This window comes from Melanotaenia boesemani, chromosome 14 (genome assembly GCF_017639745.1).
Source record: "Melanotaenia boesemani isolate fMelBoe1 chromosome 14, fMelBoe1.pri, whole genome shotgun sequence".
Classification (NCBI taxonomy): Eukaryota; Metazoa; Chordata; class Actinopteri; order Atheriniformes; family Melanotaeniidae; genus Melanotaenia; species Melanotaenia boesemani.
Window position 1 is genome coordinate 1,798,146 of NC_055695.1, and position 16,539 is coordinate 1,814,684.

The window sequence follows — 16,539 nt, forward strand, 5'->3', positions numbered from 1 at the left end:
GCTGCCAGGTGATTGGCTGGTTAGATATTAGTGTTAACAGGAAGTGATGATGAGTGGATGGTGAGTGAATCAGAACATTAAGTAATTAAAATGAATTTATTTCTCTTTAAAGCCTTCAGGCTGAATGATCATGGCTGCTTCATGTGTTTTGCTTTTGTTCGTGTTGTTTGTGCATGTTCTCAGAAATGAAGGCTTCCCGTTCGCGAGCAACAGCTAGCGGCGTAGGGACCAGCGATGGACAGGGGTAAGATGGCGGGAAGTTCCACAAAGCATGGTGTGCTTGTTGTAAGGGCCTTACGTACCATCCACCACATCACTGCTGTTTTTAACGGCTTGTTTCTTTGTTGCTATGACATCAAAATGTACCAAAAACTTCCCTCTGATAGTGTCGCTATGTTTATTGTTTTGTTTACGTCTTCCATATACAGTAACTATTTCAGTTCTCTACTGCGCCCCCTAGTGGAGTCTCCAGATGGACACTGACTGTAAACTACACATAAAATAGTCATTTTTGCAGCTAAATAACAAAGTTGGAAGACAAATCAATAACTACATGCAAGTTACAGTTAAAAACATGTGAAAGCAGAATTCAGTGTTATCTTTACGGAGAGACCATGCTTTAGAATGTACTCCAAAGGGTCGAGAGCAGCATCTCATCTCGTCTTCCACTAAGAAAAAAGTAAGAAAATTTATTCTTTTCCTTCCGACAGTAATAAATATAATAAGAGTGTTTTTCAACAAAACGAGATAACAGTTCATATAAAACAAATGGTAAAAGGTAACTACATGCTAAACACTTCAGCCAGGTGTATTTACACCATTTACTAAACGGTAGAGCAGGATGTTTCAGGTTCTGGTCTTTGTGGGAGCTAAAGTTAAAGCTAAGGTGAAGTTTGTGCAGCAGATAGAAACGATGTGTGTTCTTCACACGACTGGTGCATCAGCCTGGAAGCACAGGAAGGTCAGAACCAGCATCATGGAAACTTTCTGTGCAGAGAGGAGCCTGAAACAGCTGACTGTGGGTCAGCGCTGGCGTGTTGAGCCGTGTTTAACCGATGACTCTTATAAATTAGTCCTCACAGGTGATGAAGCACATCTGACGGCATCTCCGTCATGTGTAAACCCTCCTGCAGCTGCGCCAACACATTCTGTCCTCTAACTTTAATTTTGGAGGATCAAACTTGATTAGAAGATTTGATTTGGAGAGTTAATTTGATTCAAATTGAAACTCTTTCAGCTGGGGTCCAGGCCACAGACTCGGTGTGTTCCCAGAGTCCCTCAGATAACAAGGAGGCTGTTTAAGGAGTGTTTTCTCACAGACTGGGAGAAGAAGACGCCTCTCCCTTCCACCTCGTTAATGTCGTCGCCACTGAATTACATGACTAAATAACTCATCTCTTTCTGTTTGGTTGCTGTGTTACTTGACCGAGCAGAGTCAGCTGCGTCACGCCATGTCGGCAGAGATGTGAGGAAGAGCCGTGGGTTAATCCCAGCAGGCTAAAGACTGATCTGGTTTAGATAAAAACCAGATCTGGTTTAGATAAAAACCACCAGCGTGTCGGAAGCTTTCTGCTATCAAACAGCTGTTGTTTTAACCGCTGTATCTTGGGATAAAATGGACTCTGTGCTAAATCCTGATAATGTTTTGCTCATTTTCAGGATTATTTTCATCTGATTCTTCATGGCTGTAAATAATGAGCTCAGTGACTTAAAAGAAATCATGTGCAGTTCAACCAAACAATTCTGCCATTTTTCTGTTTCCGTGGGAAAGACGGACTATCTCGTCTCAGCAAAATGTGTCCTTAACAACCTCTCTTTGTCATGGCTGCCTGTCTGCCTCCTCGCTTTGAAGTCCTAACTAACACATGACCCTAACCCAGCCTTCGTTTTACAGACCGGCTGCATGTTTTCCGCCATGCTAAAACAATAGATTAGCGATTCAAACATCACCCAGACCTAAAAGAAAAAGGAGATGCACATGTGTTTTACTGTTTTTTTCAGTTCTGTCCGTCATACTTCCAGGATCTCCTCATATGGGGCTCCACCCCCAGGGCAGAGCATGCACTGTGTCGGCTGCCATCATTTTAAATGCAGACGTTTTGGCACTGAAAGGAGTGACTGAATTTTTCATGGTGGGTATTCAGAAGAAGAACGAGACATTTATGGAACAGTTTCCATAAACGGCTGACTTAGCCATGCTAATGCTAAAACTGGGATCAAACCGGGACCAGACCCACTGTGAACAAGGCGGTTTTACTGAGTCTGTTTATTAGAAAAAGACAGCTGTTGCGGTTTTAGGAAAGTCAGGAATATTTACTGGGTCTGCAAGTATTGGCTCTAAATTAATTGAAATATTTAGTTTTTTCATTCAGTTTGACTAAAATATGTAAGGATTTTGAGACTTTTAATTTTTAAAGACTGTTTTCATTAACAAGGCTGTGAGCATTAGGACCCTTATTTTTCCTCCCCCCTGTTCAACTTCAGCTCTGCTGTTTTTCACCAGTTTGAGCCGGTTACCCTGCAGTTTCTGGAGGATCTAGTAAGATTTATGAAGCCTGCTGGATCTCCCAATGATCCTATTCCCCCTTGTTTTTTAAAGAGGTCTTCCCCACTTTAGCTGTGCTCCATATCATTAATGGCAGCTTAACTAACCTAACCTAAGCCTAACCTGAAAGTTTTAAACATTCAATGGTTACACCAATAACTAAGAAGCTCGTCATGGACGCTTCCTATCATCCTATCAAACCTCAACGCCAATCGCCAAGCTTCCTTCCATTGTTAACGTTTTGGAGAAAGTTGTGTACTCCCAGCTGCATTCTTTCCTGGAAAAAAACAAGGTCCTTGAATGGTTCCAGTCTGGTTTTAAAACACTGCACAGTACCGAGTCTGAACTTTTGAGGGTTTATAATGATGTTTTTATGACCACAGATTCGGGTCACTGTGTGGTTTTGGTACTGTTGGACCCCCCAGCAGCCTTTGACACAGTGGACCATCAGATCCTTTTGTGGCGCCTGGAGAACTGGGTTGGCATTCGGGGTGGAGCTTCACAGCGGTTGAGATCTTATTTAACCGAGCAGAGTTTTAGTGTCCAGATTGGAGCTGCAGAGTCCTCTTCTGCTCCTTTCATGTGGAGTTCCTCAGGGCTCCATTCTTGGACCGCTTCTATTTTCTCTTTACTTGCTCCCTCTCGGTGCAGCTCTTGGAAAACTTGGCATGTCCTTCACTTTTATACAGCCAGATCTATTTTCCCATGAAAAACAGTGCATCCTCAGCAAAACCATTATTTGATTTCGTAGAAGAAATTAAGGCTTGGATGTCATTTAATTTTCTTTATTTAAACGACAGAAAGACTGAGGTGTTGCTATTTGGGCCCAGTGATGCCTACAAGGGTCCAGTTGACCTGGGGTTTTGACTGATTATTTAAAATCTGCAGCAATAAATCTTGGGGTGCACTTAGATGGTAACCTCTGATTTGACTCACAGGTGAGCTCAGTGGTCAAGTCTATTTTCTTTCAGCTAAGACAGCTGTCAAAGGTTACAATGCACACAGTGCACAATGCACTTTGTTTTGTGGTGTGCTTCCTGTTTTTGGTTCGCTTGAAACGGACAGAGACCTGCTTTTGTAGGCGGATGGAGTCCACTCTTTTGATTCACATCAGAATTTGTTTGTGCATTCACAATACCCCAAACAAAGCGGACTTTTCCTGCAAAGGGACTGGTGTGAATGAGCCCTGAGACAAAACAAGCCAGTGCACTGCGATGTGAAGAGGTCATCCACTGATGTTAACAGCCTCTGGTGATTGGCAGAGTTTATTCAGGTAGTAGTTAGAAAAGCGAATCAATGGGATGTAACAAGCATTTTGATTCCAGATGGTTTGGTGTTTATGGTCTGCCTGGGGGAGGGATAGAAGAGCGGAGTGGGAAGGATGGTGGTGGGGAAGACGAGAAAGTGTAGGAAGATTAAAGGGAAAAGATAAACAGGAGAAAGGTCAAGATGAAAGAAGAATCAGGGAAGTTGGGGCAAGGAGGGTAAGAGCATAAATGTGGAAGGCCAAGTGAAGGTAGAGAAGAGGAGGAAGGTTGAGGTGAAAGATGGAGGACAGAAAAAATGTCCTACATGTGGTTTGTCCTTCCATAATCTGTCGCACACAGTCTCGTATCAGCTGTTGCGTCTAGCAGAAGGCAGAGTTGTAAATCATGTTTGTGGGTTAGACGTCTCAGCATCTTTGTTATCAGCAGCTCACTAACAAGATTTCTCGCTTCCCAGAAACCACTGACCATGAGACCTGAGACATTCTGGCCAATGAGATCACCACTGACCCAGAATCCAGCTGCTTTTTTTATCTACAACCACAAATACAAAGAAAACATAAATCTGAGTTTTTATTTAACTGCAGACAGTATGAACCCGACATATTTTATGTTTAATCTCATTAGCTTCAAGTTATTTGTTAATAAACATCCATTTTTACTTTTTAGGCTGACAAATAGGCGTAAAAGATGTTAAGAGGATCTCCAGTTGTGAGAATGTGAAATGTGAGAAAATCATCCCTCCAGGTTTCAGGAATCTGGAGGTGTTTCAGTGTACAGGACGAGGGAGCAGGTCTAAGATGAACAGATTCCTGCAAAACATGCGGGAAATGTTTTAGATCTGTTCAGGTCTATGATCCCTCAGATGGATCCAGAACCACCATCATCACCAGCTGATAGAACCACATGAACAAGGGTTACCATGGAAACCATCATCAGCTCAACAGTACAGAGATACATTCACAGATGTCACTTTAGACTTTACTGAGCAGAAAAGAAGCTGCATGTTCACCTGGACCAGAGTTCTAGAGACGGTGTCAACTTCTCTGGACTCGGAGGCATCTGGACTGGACCATCACAGACCTGGACTGTGGTCAGACCACTCAGTATTCCACATCTTTGATGGGAGGGAGCAAAAAGCAAAAGGAGCATCCAGACTGTTGTCAGGAACAAATCCAAAAGCCCCATGCTGTGATGGTACGGGGTCAGATCGGGGTTCTGGTAGTACAGGGAGGGATCAGGGTTCTGGTGGTACAGGGTCAGATCAGGGTTCTGGTGGTACAGGGAGGGATCAGGGTTCTGGTGGTACAGGGTCAGATCAGGGTTCTGGTGGTAGAGGGACAGATCAGGGTTCTGGTGGTACAGGGATGGATCAGGGTTTTGCTGGTACAGGGTCAGATCAGGGTTCTGGTGGTACGGGTAGGATCAGGGTTCTGGTGGTACGGGGTCGGATCAGGGTTCTGATGGTACGGGGAAGGATCAGGGTTCTGGTGGTTAAGCGGTTGGATCAGGTTTCTGGTGGTACAGGGTCAGATCAGGGTTCTGGTGGTAGAGGGACGGGTCAGGTTTCTGGTGGTACGGAGTCAGATCAGGGTTCTGGTGGTACAGGGACGAATCAGGGTTCTGGTGGTACGTGGACGGATCAGGGTTCTGCTGGTACAGGGACGGATCAGGGTTCTGGTGTTATGGGACGGATCAGGGTTCTGGTGGTACAGGGTCAGATCAGGGTTCTGGTGGTAGAGGGACAGATCAGGGTTCTGGTGGTACAGGGATGGATCAGGGTTTTGCTGGTACAGGGTCAGATCAGGGTTCTGGTGGTACGGGTAGGATCAGGGTTCTGGTGGTACGGGGTCGGATCAGGGTTCTGATGGTACGGGGAAGGATCAGGGTTCTGGTGGTTAAGCGGTTGGATCAGGTTTCTGGTGGTACAGGGTCAGATCAGGGTTCTGGTGGTAGAGGGACGGGTCAGGTTTCTGGTGGTACGGAGTCAGATCAGGGTTCTGGTGGTACAGGGACGAATCAGGGTTCTGGTGGTACGTGGACGGATCAGGGTTCTGCTGGTACAGGGACGGATCAGGGTTCTGGTGTTATGGGACGGATCAGGTTTCTGGTGGTACGGAGTCAGATCAGGGTTCTGGTGGTACAGGGATGAATCAGGGTTCTGGTGGTACGGGGACGGATCAGGGTTCTGGTGGTTAAGCGGTCGGATCAGGTTTCTGGTGGTACGGGGTCAGATCAGGGTTCTGATGGTAGAGGGACGGATCAGGGTTCTGGTGGTACCGGGACAGATCAGGGTTCTGGTGTTATGGGACGGATCAGGTTTCTGGTGGTACGGAGTCAGATCAGGGTTCTGGTGGTACAGGGACGAATCAGGTTTCTGGTGGTACAGGGACGGATCAGGGTTCTGGTAGTTTGAGGTCGGATTAGGGTTCTGGTGGTACAGGGTAGGATCAGGGTTCTGGTGGTACCGGGACAGATCAGGGTTCTGGTGGTTAAGGGGTCGGATCAGGTTTCTGGCGGTACGGGGTCGGATCAGGGTTCTGGTGGTACGGGGATGGATCAGGGTTCTGGTAGTACGGGGACGGATCAGGGTTCTGGTGGTACAGGGATGGATCAGGGTTCTGGTGGTACAGGGACAGATCAGGGTTCTGGTGTTATGGGATGGTTCAGGTTTCTGGTGGTACGGAGTCAGATCAGGGTTCTGGTGGTAGAGGGATGGATCAGTGTTCTGGTGGTATGGGGTCGGATCAGCGTTCTGGTGGTACAGGGTCGGATCAGGATTCTGGTAGTTAAGGGGTCGGATCAGGTTTCTGGTGGTACAGGGATGGATCAGGGTTCTGGTAGTACGGGGACGGATCAGGGCTCTGGTGGTACAGGGATGGATCAGGGTTCTGGTGGTACAGGGACAGATCAGGGTTCTGGTGTTATGGGATGGTTCAGGTTTCTGGTGGTACGGAGTCAGATCAGGGTTCTGGTGGTAGAGGGATGGATCAGTGTTCTGGTGGTATGGGGTCGGATCAGGGTTCTGGTGGTTGAGGGACGGGTCAGGTTTCTGGTGGTTGAGGGACTGGTCAGGGTTCTGGTGGTACGGGGTTCGGATCAGGGTTCTGGTGGTAGAGGGTCGGATCAGCGTTCTGGTGGTACAGGGTCGGATCAGGATTCTGGTGGTTAAGGGGTCGGATCAGGTTTCTGGTGGTACAGGGATGGATCAGGGTTCTGGTAGTACGGGGACGGATCAGGGTTCTGGTGGTAGAAGGTCGGATCAGGGTTCTGGTGGTACGGGGTCGAATCAGGGTTCTGGTGGTTGAGGGACTGGTCAGGGTTCTGGTGGTACGGGGTTCGGATCAGGGTTCTGGTGGTACGGGGTCGGATCAGGGTTCTGGTGGTAGAGGGTCGGATCAGCGTTCTGGTGGTACAGGGTCGGATCAGGGTTCTGGTGGTTGAGAGACTGGTCAGGGTCCTGGTGGTACGGGGTTCAGATCAAGGGTTCTGGTGGTACGGGGTCGGATCAGGTTTCTGGTGGTACGGGGTCGGATCAGGGTTCTGGTGGTAGAGGGTCGGATCAGGGTTCTGGTCTTATGGCAGAGGTTTATCTGTTAAAGGGTCCGTCAGGCAGCGTTTCAGTCGGTTTGTAGGAGGTCAGAATTGAACCAGGTGATGACTGACTACGTTAGCTTTAATCTAATAGAAGCAGGCCTGTTAGTGGAAATGTTCTTACAGGAATGTGGTGGTACGGGGTCGGATCAGGTGTCTGGTGGTACGGGGTCGGATCAGGGTTCGGGAATGTGGTGGACATTTGCTTTCATTGCTTCGGATCTATGAGTGTCTGCACACATCTCAGATCATTGTCAGTTAATCTCAGGTCACTTTCAGCCTGAGTCTTTTAACTTCTAAAAGTCTCGGGTTTCGGCTTTTTATAGACTTCTAAGAAAAATCATTGACTGGGTTTCCTTCTTGTAGCTCTGTGAGCATTTGTCTGGGTCAGAGATGAAGATCATAAGAGTTTCCTTCTCTCTGTGTCCTCTTTCAGATCCAGTCTCAGTGAATTTGGACCAGTATGATGTTGTTTGTCTGACTGATGCCCTCAGAGGTTTCCTGCAGGACCTGCCCGCCGCCATCATCCCCCCCACAGTCTACAGCGAACTGGTCTACTCTGCTCAAGGTACTGTGTGCCGACATCACAATGCACAGCAGGTGTGCTGGTACTGATTTAGTGGTGATTAAAAAATACTAAATAACTGCAGCCATGCAAAGTGTGCAGAGTTAGTCAACTTGTGACTTGAACCATAAAACACACAAAGATTAGTTTTAGAGATCCAGCTGTCCCATACTGGGTTTAAAATAATACTGGGCTTCGGCTTAAAAAAGACCTCTACCACTGAATCAAATATCACACCAAAAATCTTTATTTTATTTTATTACCTTTTTATTTTAAGTGGGTTTAAGTTCACATTACAAAGATCTGAAAAAGTTGACCTGCAGCTGCTGCTCTGCCCGCAGATGACAGCTTGAGTTTTGTCCTTTGTTGAAATGGAGGAAGATGGAACCATCCAGGCTTTAATTTCCATGAGCCAGTCAAACAGTAGTTTAAGTAAAAGTGAGTGATTGGGCTTCAGCTGGAGGTACATCCAAGTGTCAGCTGACACTGATATGAATGAAAAGAAATGTCATATTTTCTTAATATGGAGCTGAAGGGGAGCATGTAAATAGAAATAATACTGGTCCAAGAATAGAGCCTTGGGGAACTCCACCTGTAAGAGGGCCTGAAGAAGAAGCACACTCTGAGGCTTACAGAGAAACTGCAGTCCACACGTTAAAGGTCCAGTGTGTAACAATTACTGATCTAGTGGTAAAGATGGGTGAAGTACAGCCGTCAGTGGCCAAACTTCTTTCAGACATTAAGATGTTTTCATGTGGCCTCAGGTGCAGCGATGACTGCACCACGGGTAACTACACGTTTATTGTCTTCTTCTATGGTGCTTTTACCATGGTCCTTTCTTTTTTACTGATCCCAAACGGTGCTCAAGCTCCTATGAAAGTCGCTCCTGCAGTTTTCCAGTTGTTTTCCATTCCGAGCTTCTTCTCGATTATGGCAACTATTTTCCTTCTTTCTTTTTTATGTTTTAGCTTCATAAAAGTCATTTCTGTGTAAAGAATTAGTTGAGGGGTAATCGGGAAGATAAAAAAAAAAAGATAAATAACTTGGTGAAACTGATATGTCTCATGACGTGACTCGTTAGGTTATGGACATGTTAACTAAGTTACAAATGGGATTATTTAGCAGAAGGGATCTTCATAAGTTGAATGTTTGTGAAACTTTATTGACTTTGAGCGTTTTCGGTGCTGCCGGGCTTTGTGATGTTCGTTCTCGTACTTCAGGGTTAAACTGAAGCTCCCTCCAAACTCTCGGTGTCATGTCCTGTAATCGCAGTCACACCTGACAGAACTCAGCCATATCTGGATGAAAAGAAGACGAAACTGCAACTTCTCATCATCAAAACCCTTCGAACCTCCTGACATCTCTGAAATTCGACCTTGTGCCAGACTCCTCCCCTTGTTTCTTATTTCGTACGAATCTTTGCTGCTTGTTCACCTGCCATCCTCCTCTGTCTCCAGCTTTCAGGGATTCTCACACTCCCGTCTATCCGACTCTCAAACCTCCTGCATTTGGTGGGCTCTGGTGTTTTCAGGACAGAGGCGGCCTTCAGTCTGGGAGGAAGTTCATGTCCGGCTCCCTTTTACCTCCTCCTAAAATATCACACAGCTTGACTTCCAAATGAAGACCATCTCACGTATGTAAGAGCTTTCCTCTCGATCAGGGGTGTCCAGCTCTGGTCCTCGGGGGCCACAATCCTGCAGGTTTTTGATGTGTCCCTGCTCCAAAACCACCTGACTCAAATTGATGAGTCATTGTGCAAAACTTGATAGACACTGGAAAATCTGCAACCTGCTCTAGATGGTGGTGATCTTTTACTTTAACCAGTCATGGGATGATTTTAAGTCGGGATAACCCTCCCTGATGTGATGCTGCAGTGTTTTCTGAGACTAATCCCACCGAAAATGACTTTTTATTTAGGAAGGGGTCACTTGCAGAACACCAAGTGAGATTTTTTTTGTGAAATGAGGGTATTATGAGATGTCTGAAGCACTGAGACTGTATGGTGAGGATAAGTCTGACAATTATAACAGGAGATCCCAGAGAAAGAAACTGTTTGCTGGAGGGGAACCGTGTTGAGTCTGTTGGACTCACGTTCAGATGGTTTTGGCTCAAAAGGCTAAATTTCCTGCCACTTCCACTTTTTCAAGTTCTGCACCTGATACTGGTCTGATCTGCCTGAAGAGGAATCGGTTAAGCTCTGAAGGTCAAACTTGTCACAGCTAAACTAGTTAGATCCACGCTGAAACTTACAAAATGCTTTTCTTTAGCCAAGTTTCACCTCTCTGTCATGTGTAAATTTTTGAGTTCTTGCTTGTTTTCTGTTTTATTTTGTAGAGTTGTTTCCCCTTGTGCATTCTGTTTGTTTTACTTCCTGTTCCCGACTTCTAGGCATTAATTATTACCCCTGCTTCTGCTCTCGTAATCAGTCCCTCTGAATACATGTGTTGCACTCTTGTGGAAACGTCCAGCCTGATCTTTAGCACCAACAGAACCCAGCACCAAACAGCTTTTAGCTCATGCTCTGAAAACAAAACCATACAACAGAACAGTTTCAGTGTGCTACACATGCTCCAGGTTTCTTCATCACCAGTCCATTGTGTGTGTTAGATTCAAGATTCAGGATCTTTATCGTCATTATGCACTGAGGCAGGAAACGCTGGTTTTTCTGGGCACAGGCACAATGATGGACTTCAGGCAGACTGGAACTGTGGAAAGCTGCAGGGACAGGTTGAAGATGTCCAGATAAACTTCTGCCAGCTGGTATGCACTAGATCTTAGTGTCTGACCTGAGACCTGATCTGGACCCTCAGCCTTATTGATGTGGATCCTCCTCGGGGTGGAGGTGACTTGGTGCATCTGCAGGGTAAGAGGCTGATGCTGCCTCTGGCTGGGGAGGTGAGCAGTACTTCTGCTGCTGGAGAGTCGAAGCCTGGAAGAAGATGTTCCAGGTGTCAGGCAGAGTGGGGTCCTGCTGACCTGCTGGTCTCTGGGCTTGGACTCTGTGATGGTCTTGATGCCTTTCCACATGTTGCTGTTGTCTTTGAAGTGCTCCTCAATGCGCTGCTTGTACCAGAGTTCAGCCAGCTGGAGGCCCTGCTATAAGCCAGCTTGTCTCCTGCTCTGTAGGCTGCATCCTGGCTTTTAGCAGGACCGAACTGTCGTCTTCATGTCAGTTTGTTCTTGTGTTATAGTTTTCATAGTTTGGTCTTTTGTTAGTTTAGTTCCCAGTGCTCCCACTCCCTCAATGTTTTCTGTTTACCTAAGCAATCTTTGGTCATCTATCCACCGTTGTCTCCATGAGTCCTGCATTTGGGTCTTTCCACCGTGTCTCCTGCATCCTAACCTTGACATAACCACAGTAACACCTAGCAAGATACAGTACTAACCACAGGTCCCTCCTGCTCCTCCTCCTCATTGGTTGCAGCTGGATCAAACTCAGTCCGACTCATCCTTACCAAGTGCAGTAAGTCACAGTTACATGTTTCCTGACAGTATTTCAGTACTTTTTCTTGATGTTTTACTGAATTAAAGTTTCAAAAAATAAATCAGGACCAGTCTGGTTGAGCTGTCGCAGCTTTTCTCGGAGCTGAATTTATGTAAAGTATTTGTGCAGGTGATTGTTCCTCCATGGTTTCTCTTAGACCGGATCTCTGTTGTTCTGTGTGAAATTAGAGCCACAGGTCTGAATGTTTATTAACTGATCTCAGCCTCAGTCAATCCATTAAGTCTGATTATTGGTTGAGATTACAAGACTGACTTAATGATTCATACATGAATTGTTCTACTTTCAGTTAAACCTGTTACAGCTGGATCCAGTTGTAACTGCTAGTGTTTTGTTAGAGGTCAGTACTTTTTTTTATGGTATCCTATACCAGTGTTGTTTTTCCTCAACAATGACGATCTTTTTTTCATGATGATAACGAGACGGTGACGAGCTAAAAATGGCTCTGATGACGAAAACATGCTGAGACGTTTGTGAGATTTTGTTGACGAGACGAAAATGTTCAAGGGCTGATTGTCTGACATTAATAACACGACATTTCTGTCTATTGTAAGATCAATCTGTCAGTCAGCGATGCTGCTGCACCTTGGTCCCGCCCACCACCAGACGTTCAGTTCAGTCATTCATATGTTAACCTTTCCCGTTTTCCTCTTCTGGCCGTGGTCGGAAGACACGAGGAGATCCTTCTTCTCCAGGGCGAAGCAGCTTTCTCTTCAGGGTGAACTCCCTCCTCTCTACACTTGTTAACGGGGTGAAACACAAGGAAAGGAAGGCAGCGATTGGCCTGAGAAACAGCTTTATTACAGGACCTCGTTCATACTTTTACACCACTTCTCCGCTCTCTTCACTCCCGATGTACGTTTCCCTCCACGTGCACGTTCACTCGCTCTCACACACACACTGAGCTGGCTGAACCACAGAAACACAGCAGTTAGACACATCCCATAACACACAGATGAATCATGGCGGCAGTGTCGATGAAGGGGTTCGGTGGAAGCGATGAAACTATATATGGACATATTTTAACTATATTCCATCATCATTTCACTGGCAGATCAGGTCAAGTTGAGCATGTGTTCCTCATCCATTGAGGACAACAATGCTGTCCTATAATAATCTTAGATATGGGCCAAGTATTGACTTATTAAAGGTGAAGTTCCCTTGATATAATCGGGCCTGCCCTCGGTCTGTTACTGTGTCCTCGGTCTTGTCCGCTGATTCAGGAAGAGACAGTATCACATGTCCTACAAGGAAAAAGTCTGAATTATCTGAGGCTGGATGACGAGCTGCCACCTGTGATGCAGCAGAAAACAGCAACATCATCAGCAAAGAGTTTATTTTTTCATTGTTTATTATAAAATGATTAAAAAATGTTTGTTTAAAGCAAAATGATTTTATATCTATTTATGTGGAGTAGAAAAATGCTTCATATAGAGCTGATGACTTCCTGCCCGTCTTAGTCTGTCCCCCTGAGAGTTATTGATGTTGTATCACCTAAAATCCCCTCTCATTTCTTACCTTTCCTCTTTTCTGCCGTCTGGAAGACAAATTATTTTCTCATCTGAATCCATCTGATGTGCATTAATTTTTCCATCCAATGGTGCATTATGGGAAAGCCCTGTACACTGATGCAGAGAGCAATTAAATGTTCAGAAGCTGGAAGGGATTTTTCCTAAACCCTCTGAACCCTGTAAACCCAGCAGAGGGCATTTTTATTCAGTATCATGCCGTCTTTGCAGATGCTGAAAGGAATTTGGAAATTAAAAGATGCTAAATCCAATTTAGACATTAAATCTTACAGCGAGTTGCTTTTCTATGGCAATATGAAATCTAAAAGTGTTCAAGTTGAATTTAATTCGACCTTTAAACTAATCTGATATTCTAATACCTTTTTTAGTTTTCTATTACAGAATAATAGCATTCATCAGAACATAACTCCACCAAGCCAGTAAATAAAGGTAAAAATTCATCCTGTGGGCATAAAAGAAAACTTCCTGTCCGGTTTTAAGGTGATAAATGACTCAAATCATTCAAGTTATTAGTCCTGGCAGTGCTTTCACTAAATTTCCCATCTACGCTATTCCATGATGTATCGTCCATCCATCAGCTGCCCGAGCAAAGTGCAGCTGAATAAGGATTTAAAATTTAAAGGAAGTGATGTTAGAAGGAAAAACCAACGTGACAGTGGTGAACAAGGCTAGTTACAAGAAAAGGTTAGGAAGTACATGAGGTGAAAACCATTAAGACCTGGTGAGCAGATGGTTTTTGTTCATGCAGGAGTTTGTGTGCTAGCAGAGCTAAGCTAATATATCCAGAGTGGAACAGATTTCTGGTCAAATATGTAAAAAATTCTTCCTTTCATTTCAGTACTGTTGTTAAGAATCTTAGAAGCTAGAGGTTATAGTTGACTATTTCAGATGCGTTCCTTGATGGGAAAGTTAACGTTAAGAGAAGATTTTTAGTCAATAAAAACTATTTAAAGAAACACCCATGATAAAATACATTCATCTGCAGTTATAATCTGCATTGTCTTCCCCTCAAACAAAACTTCTGAGTAAAAATTCTGATTGGCTGGTAATGTTATGAATAAACACTGAAGGTTATTCAAAGCAGTGGTAAGAACTATATCATACACAGTAGATTGCTTTAAAAATAAAATAGAAAAAACATTATTGCTTTAAGAATTATTAAAATATGATTCTAATTTTCTCACAGTGAGTATTTGAGGTTCTGTTCCTCGTCTGCGTCCATAGCAGACTGCAACTGTGTGCTCTCCTTCCCCTTGCAGCCTGAAAAAGGCGGGAATCACCATAGAAACCAGTAACTTGGCAGGTCCTACAACCTCACTGGAATGTTGTGTCATGGCTGTAAATGCAGGGCTGTAAATGAATTCTTTGATCACCAGCCACTGTGGCTAGTAGATTGGTAAAGTTACCATCCAGTCAGAGTTTTCATTAGCCATTTTTCTAGGGGGACCATCCAGAATGAAAGTCCGACTAAGGAGAGTCATTTGGGGGGCGCTAGTGAGCAAGCTTTGGAGTAGAAGCATCCCACCAGACTCCAGACTTCTACATATCAGCTCACATTAAAATAATGGCTGGAAAGTCGTTTGGAAATTTTTGTCAAAGGCACATTTGCTTCATTTACCATGCTACAAAAAAATCAGTCTTCCCAAAAACAGACATCTTTTTTTTTTTTTAGGTTAAAGTCCAGGAAGTCTAAAAATATGATGGATATTCAGTTTCATGATTTGAGGCAGAAATGTTTTTTTTAGGAGTTTGTTTTCACCTCAGCTCTGTTGCTGAGTTTAATCAGGAGTCCTCTCCGTGTCCTCTCCGACCGCTTTCCTCTTAACTTCATCCCTTAGCCCCCATCCTTCACTAGTTAACCTTTAACTCGGAGGTCATCGTCTGTTAGGATCAAATCCATCTGGCTGGTCTGACTGACTACTGTCCATCTGGGCCTGGAGACTGAGATGACAGGATGGTGCAAACACCGTTATTCAATTAACCTCAAAGACCAAAAGCTTGTAGACGAAGCTCTTATGGTCTTCTTCTGGTTCCTGGGGAGTTCTCGTTTTAAATGGACTGAGCTGCAACGGCGACCTCAGGGCTGCAGAAAGTGATTAAAATCTGAATTTTCTTTAGTGGAGCTACAGTTCAGCCAACTTTGATTTAGTTTTAGTCACTTCAGTCATAATTCTGTGTTTTAGTTGGAGACATATTAGAACAGACTACAGTAGATTCAGTAGAATAAAATAAATGCTTTACCTATTACACTTTTTAAAGTTTCTATTTTTCTTAAATTTATATTCAGATTAATCTACACATCTATTAACGTGGCCTTGCTTTTTCCTAGACCTGAATAACATAGTAATTGTTCACAGAGAATAAAGTTATCTGTAGCTATTCCCTTAGTAGTTGTTTAGATTTACAGAGTGTCCTTGAACACGTCAGAGGATCACACGTCAGAGGATCACACGTCAGAGGATCAGACGTCGCAAACCTGTCAATCAATCAATGCAATGAACGATGATGTGTTTCCTTCTACTGTTATATCATCTCTGCTGGAAGCTTAGCTCCTGAGATGATGCTGGGCGACGTGCCCTGCTACAACAGGCCTGGTGTCTGGCTACTGGCCTACGCTGATAGCTCAGTGCAGCGTTAGCATGAAATCCATGCAAATGTTGCTTCAGATTGTTCTACTTTGCCTGGTTATTGTTGCTCCACGCGGTCATTCATGCATCAGCTTTTTCCTCTCCATAGTTGATATTTTTTTAAGATCACTTTCATCATGAGTAACGCAGCACATGGGAACCATTTCTACCATCTTCCCTGGTAACCAAGCGGGACTATGGAAGTGTTTATGTTGGGAGTGGTAGCCTGGTGGTCACAGGGTGGGCTTTGGTCTGGAGGACCCTGGTTCAAGTCCCTACTGTGGCAACAGAGGTCAACCATGCCCTCAACCCCGGGCACTGCCATGTGGCAACCCACTGCTCTCTGGTAAACATCTACTGGAGATGGGTAAAATACAGCAAACTGGGATTATAAGGTAAAAATTATTATTAGTTGTGCTTGGATCTCTTCGTAACCTGTATCCTGCCCTTCGTCCTGATTGAACGTCCTTTCTACCAGACATTTCCGGCTCCTCTTTATTTTTTGATGGAAGTGTTTCGTTTTTGTCCCCATGCAATAGTTTATATTAAGTCATCGTCTAATATTCGTAATGGAAAAAAGCTGATGAATCCAATGAGGAAAGTTTTCATCAATAAAATGAACACTAGCCAGCTTCCCATCCCCACCCCCAGCACTAGTTGTCCAGTCTCCCACAGTCCCATGGGGCCAGATGGGCCAAGTTCCCTCTCCAGCCTTGACCTCTATTGACTGGTGGGGTCAGCCACAATCCAAGAGACCAGAAGGAGGAGGATTGTGTTTGTTGTCGGTTATCTGTACTGCTCAGACAGACTGAGGTGACTTCCATGACCTCCATCCGACTGCAGCAGATTGTCAGCCATCCATCACCACCCACCGTCCCACCCAAAGCACACACGCCTCCACCTCACACAGAA

The 16,539-nt window shown here is 44.7% G+C and overlaps 1 protein-coding gene across 2 annotated transcripts in view; it reads left to right on the forward strand.

The window, feature by feature from the left end:
* Positions 1 to 16,539, forward strand: part of pik3r3b (phosphoinositide-3-kinase, regulatory subunit 3b (gamma)) — a 291,288-nt gene that overhangs the window by 130,958 nt on the left and 143,791 nt on the right. For both annotated transcript variants that reach the window (XM_042006056.1, XM_042006057.1), the window contains exon 4: positions 7,841 to 7,972. In XM_042006056.1, the coding sequence (XP_041861990.1) occupies positions 7,841 to 7,972 (132 nt within the window). The remainder of the gene's footprint in view (positions 1 to 7,840; positions 7,973 to 16,539) is intronic.